This window comes from Myotis daubentonii, chromosome 10, assembly GCF_963259705.1.
Source record: "Myotis daubentonii chromosome 10, mMyoDau2.1, whole genome shotgun sequence".
NCBI lineage: Eukaryota > Metazoa > Chordata > Mammalia > Chiroptera > Vespertilionidae > Myotis > Myotis daubentonii.
The window spans coordinates 5,853,170-5,868,031 of record NC_081849.1 but is presented as its reverse complement, the minus strand read 5'-3'; the positions used below and the strand labels follow the sequence as shown (position 1 = coordinate 5,868,031).

Here is a 14,862-nt window from a genome sequence, read left to right as displayed (position 1 = left end):
GCACATGCATGCAATAATGGGTAAAACAGGATCCCTATCTGAGTGGGGGGAACAGACTACAAATAAACGTATATAAAAACTTGCTTCAAGTGTTGTGAACGAAAGCAATAGATTGTTGAGATAGAGAGTAAGGTGCGGGGAGGGGACAAGTTCTCTGAGAAGGTGACATTGGAGCCAGGCCACGGAAACCAGGTCAAATTCACTGTTAAGTTAGCTAAAAATAGCCTCCAATCTCCAGAGCCGGAAGCTGCAGGTGTGTTCCAGGAGGCCTCGCCGCCAGCACTAGAGATGGCGGGTGGGCGTGGCCTGGCGTGACGTATGGCGTGCCCGCGCCGTGATTGGCTGGCCGGAGCGGCGTCACGTGGGCGGTACCGACCATCTGGGCTCCCGCGGCGGAGCTGCGGCGGCTCCCGGGAGCGGGAGGCTCGTGGCGAGCGCGGCACGAGGAGGGCGGCGGGTCCTCCGGGGGCTCTCGCGTGGCCGAGCGGCGCGCTGCCGGGCATGGCGGGCTCCCTGCCTCCCTGCGTGGTGGACTGCGGCACCGGGTAAGAGCCGCCGGCGCTGAGCACCTGTCCCGCGTCCGCCCGCTCTCACCTGCGCCGGGTCCTGGGTCCCGCCCACCCCGTGCCGGTGGCAGCGGCGGCTCGCCCCGCACACTCCCCGGGCCGGGAAGCGCCACGCGCGGAGCCCGCTCACCTGGCCGGGAGGGCTGCGGGGCTGAAGCCGGCCCGGCTCGCTCGCCGCCCCCTCTCCGCCCGGCGGGCCTCCCCGGCCGGACAGCCTCCAGGCGGGTGGCTGCAGGCCCGCCGGCGTCCCGGCTTTCTACCCACCTAACGGTGCCCCGACCTCCCGGCCCTTAAACCCGGCCCTCTTTGGGCCCGGGTGCAACCATTGCGCCTGCGGAATCTTCGCCGCTCACCCTGGCGGTGGTTATGTCCATCCATCCACCACCCACCCATCGCCGGGCACCTGATCTGCTCTCCCCAGTATCCAGTGGCTCACTAGGCTACTAAGCTCTTGCGGTAGTTTGCGTAGACTTGCCTTTTCGCTTAAAAAATGAAAAAGGCCCCATTTTGAAAAATAGAAAGTCTAGATTTGGGAAAGCCGGGTTGTGGTATAGGTCTTTTTTCTTTTTCCTCCTCTATTTTTGGGTGGGATTACTTCTTTTGATGTTAAGGTATGCAAGAGCCTTCTGGGACATTTCCGGAGCTCGCTCTCGGGGGCCCAAGCGTCCTGATGTTACGAAGGTGCTGCTGAATACGTCCAGCTCGTGGTTTAGGAATTCCAGGTTGCCTGCTTGCTTTATAGATGAAGTACTTATTAAAATGACCTGGGAGGAAATGTAGCCTCTTAAAGTATTTCAAGACAGGATTCTAATAATTTTTTTTGGTCATGAAATAGCCCATGGCATGTTCACCTTTGCCTTGATTTCTTTTCTGTACAAAAACAGGTTTAGTTTCCATGACAACCCTGTGGGGGTGTCTTTAATTTGCTGCAGTTCATCTACTGATCTCTTTTTTCCCTCTGCTAAAGGCACCAGCCATCTGGGAAAAAACTGCCTTTTTTCCTGTACTAATCCTTTTTTTTTAAATAATATATTTTTACTGATTTTAGAGAGGAATGGAGAGGGAGAGAGAGATAGAAACATCAATAATGAGAGAATCATTGATTGGCTGCCTGCTGCATCCCTCCTACTGGGGATGGAGCTCGCAACCCAGGCATGTGCCCTTGACCAGAATCGAACCTGTGACCCTTCAGTCTGCAGGCCAATGCTCTATCCACTGAGCCAAACCGGCTAGGGCTGTACTAATTCTTTTTGAAATACATGTTATACCAGAAGTATTGTGGCCCTTTATGTTATAAGTCATTTTGCTGCCCAAAACACAGGCCAAAGTCAATATTGGTATTAACACTCCCTCAACTGTCAGCTCCTTGAGGCATCTGCTCCCCTCACAAACATTCCCTCCTCCCACAACCCAGTGTTCACCCAAGCCCACCTGAGGTCTGGTGGTATCAAGAGGGAAGGCAGCAGGTAAAAATATTTTTCATTCCCACATTTGCATGTGAGATTTTTGCTTTTGTATTTCTAGTCTTGTCAGACTGTTGAAATCCAGAGCACTTCCTGGCAATACAAATAATGCTCACAGGGCTTGCCACCTTTACTATTAGTAAACTGGGGACTGTACTCATCATTCTTGCTCGAAATACCTACAATGTGTGTACAGTGTTGACCTTCTGAGGTTAAGTGATCAGTGGAACTTGGCCCCTTTGGAGCTATAACTTCAGGATATTATTATTTTATGGCCCCAAGTCATGTCATTGTCTTCAGGCTGTCATAGGCTTTGGCAGGGAATTTTCCCAGTGGGTCTCACGTAGTCAGTCCTGGAAGTGACTGTGGTCACTACAAATGCCCAGTGGCCAGGGTCTGGCCAGAAGGAGCAGCCCGGAAGAGCCTACATTTACTTAAACCATATTAGTAGTTCTTATATTTCCAGAGAGCTAAAATGGTTTTTGGATTGCTTTTTACTTCAAAATAGTATAAAAAGGGGTAAATGCAGATGAAAGTAAGCCAGGACCAAGGAAAAGAATGGGCCTGGTGCCCGGCCAGTGTGGTTCAGTGGTAGAGTATTGACCTAAGAACCAGGAGGTCACGGTTCGATTCCCAGTCAGGCCAGATGCCCAGGTTTCAGGCTCGATCACCAGTAGGGGGTGTGCAGGAAGCAGCCGGTAATTCTCTCATCATTGATATTTCTATCCTTTCCTCTCTGAAATCAATAAAAAAATATTTTTAAAAATTAAGAAAAGAATGGACCTCTTGAGTCACCATAAGGTGTAGGCCTGTGGCTGTTGTAGTCAAGCCTCACTCTTCCTGTCTGACATAATGGTAAAAGTCATTGTTATTACGTAATTCCTGTCATCAGGAAGGAAAAGAAATACCTGCTTCTCAGGTGAAAGCTTTTTCTAGTGCTAAATTCTATTTTTTAAAAAATATATTTTATTGATTTTTTACAGAGAGGAAGGGAGAGGGATAGAGAGTTAGAAACAACAATGAGAGAGAAACATCTATCAGCTGCCTCCTGCACACTCCCCACTGGGGATGTGCCCACAACCAAGGTACATGCCCTTGACCAGAATCGAACCCAGGACCCTTGAGTCTGCAGGCTGACGCTCTATCCACTGAGCCAAACCGGTTAGGGCTAGTGCTAAATTCTAAAAGAAGAATTCACATTGAACTATACATGGTGGACACCAATGATTTAGTGGGCAGTGTACTATATAGCGTTTTCTTTATATAGTATTTTTATAGCAAATAAATTTCACACTGGTAGCCTAGAATCTTCTAATAAACCCTGAGACAAACCTGCTGAGCACAGGTGGACTGGGGGCCAGGAATAGTATGGACCAGGGGTCTGCTCCATCTAAAGGTAAAGTGTCGTTTAGCAGGGATGGGGAACTTTGTTTTCTGCCAAGGGCTATTTGGGTATTTTCATATCACTCACAGGGCATACAAAAATTATCAGCTTAAAAATTAGCCTGCTTTATGTGGTCAAACCATTAACTCACCCTAATGCCTTGGCAGGGCCAGACCAAATGATTTTGAGGGCCTTATATGGCCCGACATTCCCACCCCTGATTTAAAGGAATTACTAGGAGGCAAAGTTTTCAGAGAATATCCACAAATACTAGTCTCACTTCTCATAACCAGACTTTATTAATGAAGATTTTTGTATTTTTTAAACCTATTTTGAAAAAATGTCTGACCTAATGAAAAACTGCAAAAAGTATGTAAAAAAAACTGCATATTCTTCATCCAATTGTACCAACTATTAACAGTTGCTTTTCATTCTCTGTATTTCTATCTATATTATTATTTTTCTGAACTATTGAGTGTAAAGTACAGATAACCCCGTGGTTTTATACCAAAATGCTTCAAGGTATACTTTCTGAGAACAAGGAACTTATATTAGCACAGACTAATGGTCAGAATCAGAAAGTTTAACATTATCTACTTGTTATCTAATAGGCAGTCTGGGTTCACGGGCATGGCTCCATGTCTGTCTCATGGATCCTCACCTCTCCTTCGTCTAGCATCATACATTCTGTTCGGTTATCATCTTGACTTTTTAGTCTCTTGTCGTTTTAGTCTGGTTTAACTGGACCAGTTGCTTAGCCTTTTTCTGTCTTTCAAGACATTGACACTTTTGGGGCCCAGTTCTTAGTGTATCCCATCAGAAGGCTTTTCCTCCCCTCAGTTCTATTGCGATGTAATTGACACAAAACGTTGTGGAAGTTTAAGGTGTACAATATGTTGATTTGATATTGTAAATATATTTGCAAAGTGGTTATCACCATAGTGTTAGCTAACACCTCCATCATGACACATAATTACCATTCGTTTTCTGTGATGAGAGCATTTAAGATCTACTTTCTTAGCAACTTTCAAGTATATAAGGCAGTGTCGTTAACTACAATCACTGTGCTGTCCATTAGATTTCCAGAACTCATTGGTCTAATCAGAAGGCCTAAAGATAGTGATTTGCCTTGTTCTTGATAGGTTCACTTGGATTATTTGGATACGGTGATGTCCACTGGATTTCTTCACTGTCTGGTTGCTGTTTCCCCTTTGTTGTTAATGTCATTCGTGGAGAGATACCTTGGTTCTTCCATAAACTTTCACCCACTGTTTCAATATCCATTGGTGATTCTTGCCCTAAGTCAGTGGTTCTCAACCTTCCTAATGCTGCAACCCTTTAATACAGTTCCTCATGTTGTGGTGACCCCCAACCATAAAATTATTTTTGTTGCTACTTCATAACTGTAATTTTGCTACTGTTATGAATCGTAATGTAAATATCTGATATGCAGGATGTATTTTCATTGTTACAAATTGAACATAATTAAAGCATAGTGATTAATCACAAAACAATATGTAATTATGTATGTGTTTTTTTTTTTTTTTTTTTAAATATATTTTATTGATTTTTTACAGAGAGAAAGGGTGAGAGATAGAGAGTTAGAAACATCGATGAGAGAGAAACATCGATCAGCTGCCTCTTGCACATCTCCCACTGGGGATATGCCCGCAACCCAGGTACATGCCCTTGACCGGAATCGAACCTGAGACCCTTCAGTCCGCAGGCCGACGCTCTATCCACTGAGCCAAACCGGTTTCGGCATGTATGTGTTTTTCGATGGTCTTAGGCGACCCCTGTGAAAGGGTCGTTCGACCCCCAAAGGGGTCGCGACCCACAGGTTGAGAACCGCTATCCTAAGTGATTATTACAGTGATGATTGCAAAATTGTGATTAAAAACCCACACACACAAAACTCTAGTATTACCTACATTTGTTAACATTTTACTATGAGGAAGCACTTCATAGCCCCCATTTTCTATTATTTTTAAAAATGATTTTATTGATTATTAGAGAGAGGAAGGGAGAGGGATAGAGAGATAGAAACATCAATGAAAGAATCATTGGTCAGCTGCCTCTGACCATTTTTTGGTGTATGGAATGATGCTTCAACCAGTGAAGCCACCTGGCCAGGGCTTGCTTCATTTTTGGTGATTGTGTAACATTTTAGTGAATGATTCTATTTATTTAATACTAGAGGCCTGGTGCACAAAAATTTGTGCCCCACTTGTGCCCCACTTGTGCCCTCTCACAGTCTGGGACCCCTTGGGAAATAACGACCTGCTGGCTTAGGCCCACTTCCAGGTGGCAGAGGGCAAGCCCAATCCCTAGGTGCCTGCCCCGCAGCCCCTGGTCGGGCTCAGAGCAGGGCCAATTGGGGAGTTGGGGCGCCGCCCCCTGTCATGCACAGAGCAGGGCGGATCAGGAGGTTGCGATGCCACCCTCAGTCACGCTCAGGGTAGGGCCGATTGGGGGGTTGGGGCGCCGCCCCTGTCACACTCAAGGCAGGGTTGATGGGGAGGTTGCGGTGCCACCCCCTGTCACGCACAGAGCAGGGCCAATCAGGGGGTTGGGGCGCTGCCCCCTGTCATGCACAGAGCAGGGCCCATCAGGGGGGTTGGGGCTCCATACCCTGTCACGCACAGAGCAGGGCCCATCAGGGGGTTGGGGAGCTCCCCCCTGTCATGCACAGAGCAGGGCGGATAGGGAGGTTGCGGCCCCACCCCCTGTCACATGCAGAGCCGCAGGGCGATCAGGGGGTTTGGGCGCTGCCCCCGTCACGCTGATCCCGGTGCCCGGAGGCCTCGCGGCTCCGCTGATCCCGGTGCTGGGAGGCATATTACCCTTTTACTATATAGGATAGAGGCCTGGTGCACGGGTGGGGGCCAGCTGGTTTGCCCTGAAGGGTGTCCCAGATCAGGGTGCGGGTCCCGCTTGGGTGCCTGGCCAGCCTGGATGAGGCGATGATGGCTGTTTGCAGCTGGTCACACACCCTTCAGGGTGGGGGTCCCCACTGGGGTGCCTGGCCAGTCTGGGTGAGGGGCTGAGGGCTGTTTTCAGGCTGGCGGGTGACTGAAGCTCCCAACCGCTCCTTTTTTCCTTTTTTTTTTTTTTTTTTTTTATTCTTGGATTTATGGCTGTCACTGTAGCTGAGAGCTGGCTTTAGCTGTGAGACCTCGCTGCTGAAAGCAGGTTTCTGGCTTTGTTTACTTAGGTTTCTGGCTTTGTTTACTTTTTGTATTTGAAACTTTGTTGCGACTCCAGGTCTGAGATCCCGGCTGACTGAAAACAGGTTTCTGGGGTTTTGTTTAGCTTCTATATTTGTAACAATGTTTCTTAGCAGCTCAGAGCCCTGCAGCGGCAGGCGGGGAATGTTGGAGGCCTCCGTTACTGAAGCAAGCAAGCCTCCTGTTCATGTCAGTAGCCTGGCTGCCGGCCGCCATCTTGGCTGGCAGTTAATTTGCATATCGCCCTGATTAGCCAATGGGAAGGGTAGCAGACGTATGGCTAATTACCATGTTTCTCTTTTATCAGATAGGATGTCCTCTATTTGATGGCATTTGAGTGTTCCCAGTTATTTTTGTTGTTGTTCTTTTGTTATTGTAATACTGTAGTGACCATTCTTGTGCATATCTTTGTACACATGTAAAAGTGCTTCTGTGAGGTAAATTCCTAGAAACATGCTATTTGGACCTAGGGCATCCTATGTAATAAAAGGTAATATGCAAATTGACCAAATGGTGGAACGACTGGTTGCTATGACACACACTGACCACCAGGGGGAAGACGCTTAATGCAGGAAGCCAGCTCAAAGCTGGTGAGTTCAGCCAGAAGCCAGCTCAAGGCTGGTGAGCGCAGTGGTGGTGGCAGGATCCTCTCCCGCCTCCATGGCAGTGCTAAGGATGTCTGACTGATGGCCTGAGGGCTCCTGGACTACGAGAGGGATGTCCGCCTGCTGGCTTAGGCCCGCTCCCAAGCCAGCAGGTGGACATCCCCCGAGGGCTCCTGGGCTGTGAGAGGGCTCAGGCTGGGCTGAGGGACACCTCCTTTGCCCCCAGTGCAAGAATCTCGTGCACTGGGCTTCCAGTATGCATATAAACTATTTGGACCATAGGGTACATGCATTTAAAATTTTGACTGGTAGAATGAAGCTTCCTTTTGTAATGACTCTTCAACCTTTACTATGCCCAGGTATAATTTACTACTATCTTCTTCAGAATTGGCCAGATTTTTAATGGTTTTGCATTAAACTTAGTGGTAGGTGAATTTAGTGATATTTGATGTTTCTTTTAAAACTATTGACTCTTGCTTGGCTGGTGTGGCACAGTGGTTGAGTGTCAACCTATGAACCAGGAGGTCAGGGTTTGATTCCTGGTCAGGGCACATGCCCGGGTTGTGCGCTCAATCCCCAGTGTGGGGTGTGCAGGAGCCAGCCAAACAGTGATTGTCTCTTGTTGACTAGTGTTCCGGGGCATGTATTCGTGCACATTGAAAGGAAAGTAATTAGAAGAATTATTTTAATATTGCTGTTCGCCCTTTCTCTATAATAGAAGTGTCAACCAAATTCACGGTCAACAATGACAGATGGAAACACACGCATGCGATTGACGCCAGCGAGAGCTTTATATGTATTGCACATGCGCAAGTCAACTTAGCCATATATATATATATGTTTCTATCTCTTTCTCCCTCTCCCTTCCTCTCTAAAATCACTAATAAAAATATATAAAAAAAGCAGTTAAAAAAAAAGAAAACTATTGACTCTTCCTATTTAAGATATGTCTCCATTTATTTGCCTACTTGTACATGGTGAGTTCTTCACACACACTATACAGTTTATTTGTAAGGACAGTGTTATTCGGTGTTTCTATTGTGAATGGGATTCTGACCCAGTGTGTATTCTGATCTGTTGCTTAGGTAGGAAAACCGTGGACTTTTGTCCCTTCATTAAGTACCTGGTCATCTTACTGAGTTCCTATTGTTTTTAGTTTTTTCATTTAATTCCTTATATATTTCAGGTCTATAATTATGACTTACAAATAAGTTTTTGTCTCCTTCCCAATATTATTTCTTTTATTTAGTTTCTGATTTGTATTATCTACTTCTTCCCAAACAGTGTTAAATGAGAGCAATGATAGTGGGTCTCCTTGGCTTAATTCTGATTTTAATAGGGATGATTCTAGTTTTTCACTATTATTTGAGCCTGTTTTTTTAATTTTAAGTTTTTTACTACTAACGGTTGCAATAAATGGTGTCTTGTTTCCATAAATGGTGTCTTGAACACACTCCGTGTTTGAGTTGTGTTTTTCTTGTCGTTTTGTGTCCTGTTCTGTGTATAGCTGAGCCACTTTGTTGTCGGGTCATCTTTACTGGGCATGCTAGGCTCGCATGGGGCTGCCCTCCTAGGAGTTATTAGAATGCACACTTGTCAGGTATGTTTGCAGTGTTCCAGTTAATAGCTTCTCATGGAAGTTTGAGATGAGCCTGTGCTGATGAAGATTTTATTAACATTTTAAATGTGGGCCTAAAAGTGCTCTGGCCCACTGCTGCGGTCTGACCCTTTGCTGATGGTTTCAGGGCACAAAACTTTGGGATGGAGATGAGACCCAGTTGTGGAAGGGCATTGGTGTCACACACCACTTGGTTCACCACTTGTCCATTGAATTTCTACCACTACACACATTGGCGTGTCCATTGAATTTCTACCACTACACACATTGGCGTGTCCATTGAATTTCTACCACTACACACATTGGCGTGTCCATTGAATTTCTACCACTACACACATTGGCGTGTCCATCGAATTTCTACCACTACACACATTGGCGTGTCTGTGGTGTAGAGTGGTTTGCAGAGTGGTGTGTGACTTGGGACACAGAACAAACTTAAAATGACTCCTCTCCCCCCAAATTTAACTGAAATATTTCAAACATACAGAAAAATAATAGTAAAAATGATAACATATAGATAGCACAGTTCGAGTGCTCTTTCCCTCTATTTATGTATTTTTATATATTAACTCACGAATTCCAGCAGATAGATTGTATTATCCTTATTTTACAGACAAAGAAACTGAGATTATAGGTAGGTAAAGTAACTTGCTTAAAGTTACATTTTGGCAAATCACAGCTGGGATTTGAACCCAGGCAGTCTGGTGCCAGAGTACATGGTCTTAACTAATACAATACACTCTGTTGCCTTTCAGAAATACAAAAAGTATTATCATATACATGGATGATATTTAGCACCTAATTTTAACAAATGTTAACATTTTACTATATTTGTTTTCAGTTAAAAAAAAACCCCATTGCAAAAAAACAAGTGTTTTCTCATCCTTGAGGAATTGTATTAGACCAGCCGTTCTCAACCTGTGGGTCGCGACCCCTTTGGAGGTGGAACGACCCTTTCACAGGGGTCGCCTAAGACCATTGGAAAACACATATATAATTACATATTGTTTTTGTGATTAATCACTATGCTTTAATTATGTTCAATTTGTAATAATGAAAATACATCCTGCCTTTCAGATATTTACATTACAATTCATAACAGTCAACAAAAATAATTTTATGGTTGGGGGTCACCACAACATGAGGAACTGTATTAAAGGGTTGCGGCATTAGGAAGGTTGAGAACCACTGCTCTAGACACTATCTTTGGTCTTTTCCGGACCCATCAGATTGCTTTTCAGCATTGCCCTTTCCAACATCGCCCTCCCGCAGCACTGTGACGTGATTACTTTTTCTTCTGTCTGGTAAGCACTCATTCAGCAGGCATTTTTGGAATATCTGTGCAGTGGTAGAAATTCAATGGACACGCCAACGTGTGTAGTGGTAGAAATTCAATGGACAAGTGGTGAACCAAGTGGTGTGACACCAGTGCCCTTCCACAACTGGGTCTCATCGCCATCCCAAAGTTTTGTGCCTTGAAACCATCAGCAAAGGGTCAGACTGCAGCAGTGGGCCAGAGCACTTTTAGGCCCAAGGCCAGGCACTGTGCAGGGTGGAGAAACAGTCAAGAAAAAGGCCCCGTTTTGGTCATGATACAAGTCATGATCTCAACAGCATGGAAATGTGGACTTACTTTAGTGCAAGGGGTTGTTCAAAACACAGGCGTGGAAGCGCTGATTTTAGTGTTTGCTGGCCTGCTTGTTAGACCCTGTAGGCTTCCTTAGCCCTGGGTCAGTAATTTAGTTTATTTATATTTATTGTCTGCAGTAAACTCCAGCGAGATGGTTGAATTGGATATGATCTAGAATTGTTGCAGTTCAGTATGTGTTGACTTCCTTCTGGAAAGCCCTCGGCTCTGTATTGGCTTTGAACCCACCCTGTGGGTCTTGTGGGCCATGGGATGAGGAACTGGTGGGTACACGTGTACTTGGGTAATTCATGGAAATTGGAAGGACCCTCAGGTGGGTCTCAGGGCCTGGGCCAAGCTGTTGTGACACCAAGCCCTCTGATCCTGGGATACTGAACAGTAAGGTGTGATTTAAGTGGAGCTGACTTGCTTTTTTTTTTCTTTTTTTTTTTTCATCTTCACTCTGTTTTGAAAATAGTAAAATGAGCTGTTAATGTAAAAAAAACATTGAAACCTGTAAAGAATTTTTGTGAGTTTATTTGAGCCAAACTGTTGACATATGCCGGGAAGCAGAACCTCAACGAATTGAGATAATGCTTCAGAGAATGGCGGGTTACATCTGTATTTATATATTGCAATCAAAGGAAGGGACATAGGTGGGTTACATGAAATTCATTGGTGATAGACTAGAGAGGCGGGAGAAAGCAAAGCAGGGAAACCCCAGCGATTGGATAAAAAGTAAAATGATAGACAAATATTTAGGTGGGTGCAGGAACAATTAACATGATAATAATGAAGGAACTTGTGGTATCTGTCTTGGCACCCAGCACATTAGGTTGTGCCCCAAGGGGTCTGGAAAAGGGAAGTTACAAGTTACCCAGACATTTCAAGGGCATGTTATTATAGATGCAAAAAGATATGCTAGTATAGGCTCAGTTAAGGTAAAGGTTGGCCTCGTCAGTGAAGATACTGGCCTAGGACATAACTACCCACCATAACAGCTTTTAGTTAAAGTTTAATTTCAGACCATCCTTTGTTAAGGTCTCTGAGTTTGCAAGACCGCCATGCAGGCCTTCCCTGAGCTTGTCAGGTTAGCATGTGGCCCCTTTCGTCCACATAACATATATTAAAAATATATTTAAAAATCATTAAATTATTGGAATTTGGAATGTATTACTATATCAAAAAATTAGTATCAAGCATCTTGAAAGAATTTGTAAAATGGAATGAATTAATAAAGTCACTTTCAGCACTGCCATCAAGTGTTTTACTCATTATATGCATCACTACAGAATGGAGGTCACTGCCCAGACCCCACTGTTCATACAGCAGCCTGATCAGGACGGGAACGGGGGCCGCATATTGAGATTTGGGTTTTTTCCTGCTCACTGGCTGTTGGGCTTTGGGCAGCTTAATAAACTCATTAGTGCCTCAATTTTCTCATCTGCAAAATAGTGATAATATTTACTTTCTTCACAGGGTTTTTTTTGTAAAGACTGAAAGAGGGTAAAAGCACTCTTAAAGTTATTAGGACACATAAATGTAATCCTACTTAATAAAAGAGTAATATGCAAATTAACCGTCACTCTATGACAAAGATGGTGGTGCCCATAGCGGCCAGGGCAGGATGCTGGCAGCATCACCCCGGCAACGTGAGCCCAACAGGCAAGTGGGGCCTGCAGGCAGCACCCAGCACGACCTGCTTGCCCATCCCTGTGGTGTGGAGCAGGGAGGCCCCGCAGAGAGCAGAGAACCACGGAGAGTGGGCCCAAGCCATCAGTAGGACATCCCCTGAGGGCTCCCGAATTGGAGACGGTGCAGATCGGGCTGAGGGATAACCCCCCCTCTGCATGAATTTCGTGCACCAGGCCTCTAGTTTATAAATATATACATATAGAATCTTTCCAACAGAAACAAGCATACTATTTTACATTTTTGTAACTGCTCGCTTGTCCAAAATTAGTGTGATTCTCAGTCATAAATTTTTTTAATTTCAAGGGAATATTTTGAGCCACGATATTCTAGGACTTGGAGAGCTTATAGTAAGTGGGATGTAGAAGAGAGTATCGTTTTCTAAACGTGTCGATGACTTTGTGCTTTTAGGTATACCAAGCTTGGCTACGCAGGCAACACTGAGCCCCAGTTCATTGTCCCTTCATGTAAGTAAAGCTCCTCTTTCGAGTGTATAATAGATTGTTTCTCAGAATTGTTCTAAGCGTTCTAATTCTGTTTTGTAAGGTATACCTGCCATCTTCATGTAGAACTTGTCCTGGTTCCTGGGGACGGTTATTTATTTTGACACCTAGTTCCTGAATATTGCTATTGGCTGCAGGTGTGACCTAACCCCCTCCCCCCCCCAACTTTCTGACAGTCCTTTGTCATTGTCATTGAAGTTTCAGCTAGGGTGGTTGGTAGGGGCTGTGCAATTCTAAATGTCTGAATTATTTAGAAGTGTATGTGTCACTTGAAGAATAATTTGTAATTTTTAAGTCAGTGCAGTGTTATTGGCCACGTTGTGGGCTGAATATCCATTGTACTCACTGTTCACTCTATTGAAAGACTTTTTTTTGAAATGAGAGGCCTGATGACTGTTTTACTGTGTTCAGAAGTGTTCTTTTGTTTAAATTTTAGTCAGTAGAGAATGGTAGACTGAAAAGGGCATGCTCTCACAGTTTGGTAGCAGTGCCTCCCACCCCCTCTCCGTTTCCCATGGGAGTCTCCAGGCTTAGGTTGGTTGTTGAGAGGGTAGAATTAGTCTCCGAAATGATTTAAATTCTGGAGATAGTTTACCAAAGAGTGAAGTGTAACCCAGCTGGTGTGGCTCAGTGGTTGAGCGCCGACCTATGAACCAGGAGGTCATGGTTCGATTCCCAGTCAGGGCACATGCTTGGGTTGCGGGCTCCATCCCCAGTGTGGGGTGTGCAAGAGGCGGCCGATCAGTAGTTCTCTCTCATCTTTGATGTTTCCACCTCTCTCCCTCACCCTTCCTCTCTGAAATCATTAAAAATATGTTAAAAAAAAAAAAAAAGAGTGAGGTGTGTCAGTGAAGTGAAACTGCCTCCTAAGTGTGGCTCTGGTACGAGAAGCTGCGACCTTAGAATCCAAGCTGCTCTGGGGCCGGTGACATGGTGGTGACAGGCTCTCCTGACCCGTGTGGGGCATGGACAGCTGAGGAGGCGGGAGAAGGAGCCGGCTGAGTGTTTACTCAAGGGAAGACCAAAGATGTTCTGGTGAATATGGGCATTCACATCTCCAGGGCCCTTGAGAACATTTTCTTCACCCCATTCCGTGACGGCATGTCCTCGACAACAGGTCTGCTGCACCCTCATTTTAAATCCATAATTTGGTGTATAGTTTATATCCCAGAATGGGGTCTCCAAGTCCAAGGTCAGTGCCATCAGGGATGGTTTCTGGTGAGGTGTCTTCTCATTGTGTTCTTGCGTGACCTTTTCTCTCTCCATGGCCGACAGAGCTCTGGTGTCTCTTCCTCTCCTTTTTTTTTTTTTTTTTAAATCCTCACCCGAGGACATGCTTTTATTATTTATTTTTATTTTCTAACCATTATTTTATTTATTTATTTAAATCTTTTTTTAAAAAAATATATTTTATTGATTTTTTACAGAGAGGAAGGGAGAGGGATAGAGAGTTAGAAACACCGGTGAGCGAGAAACATCGATCAGCTGCCTCCTGCACACCCCCTACTGGGGATGTGCCCGCAGCCAAGGTACATGCCCTTGACTGGAATCGAACCTGGGACCCTTGAGTCCGCAGGCCGACGCTCTATCCACTGAGCCAAACCGGTTAGGGCTATTTAAATCTTTATTGTTGAAAATATTACATAGGTCTCTTTTCCCCCACTCCAGCCTGCCCCTCCTCCCCCACCCCCCACTCCAGGCCTTCAGCACCCTATTGTCTGTGTCCATGGGTTATGCATATATGCATACAAGGTCTTTGGTTGATCACCTCCCACCCTCCCCCATCTTCCCTCTGAGATTCCTCACTCTGTTCTGTGCTTCCATGCCTCTGGATCCACTCCGTTCATCAGTTTATTTTGTTCATTAGATTACACATATGAGTGAGATCAGGTGATACTTGTCTTTCTCTGACTGGCTTATTTCATTCAGCATAATACTCTCCAGGTCCCTCCATGATGCCTCAAAGGGTAAGAGAGCCTTCTTTCTACCCCTGCATAATATTCCATGGTACCATAACTTTTTTTTATCCACTCGTCTAATGATGGGCACTTGGGCTGTTTCCAGATCTTAGCTATTGTAAATTGTGCTGCTATGAACATAAGGGTGCATATATCCTTTCTGATTGGCATTTCGGGTTTCTTAGGATATGTTCCTAGAAGTGGGATCACTGCGTCAAT

General features: G+C 45.1%; 1 protein-coding gene across 12 annotated transcripts in view; it reads left to right on the top strand.

Annotated features, from left to right (window-relative positions):
- Positions 1 to 376: 376 nt before the first annotated feature.
- ACTR3B (actin related protein 3B) overlaps positions 377 to 14,862 on the top strand; it is a 54,430-nt gene continuing 39,944 nt past the window's right edge. For 4 of the 12 annotated variants that reach the window (XM_059711379.1, XM_059711386.1, XM_059711377.1 and 1 more), the window contains exons 1-2: positions 378 to 545; positions 12,594 to 12,649. In XM_059711379.1, coding sequence (XP_059567362.1) covers positions 502 to 545; positions 12,594 to 12,649 — 100 coding nt within the window. In that variant the 5' untranslated portion in view covers positions 378 to 501. Of the gene's footprint in view, positions 546 to 12,593; positions 12,650 to 14,862 lie in introns of all 12 variants that reach the window. The other 8 variants (XM_059711376.1, XM_059711374.1, XM_059711385.1 and 5 more) reach the window with 7 other exon arrangements.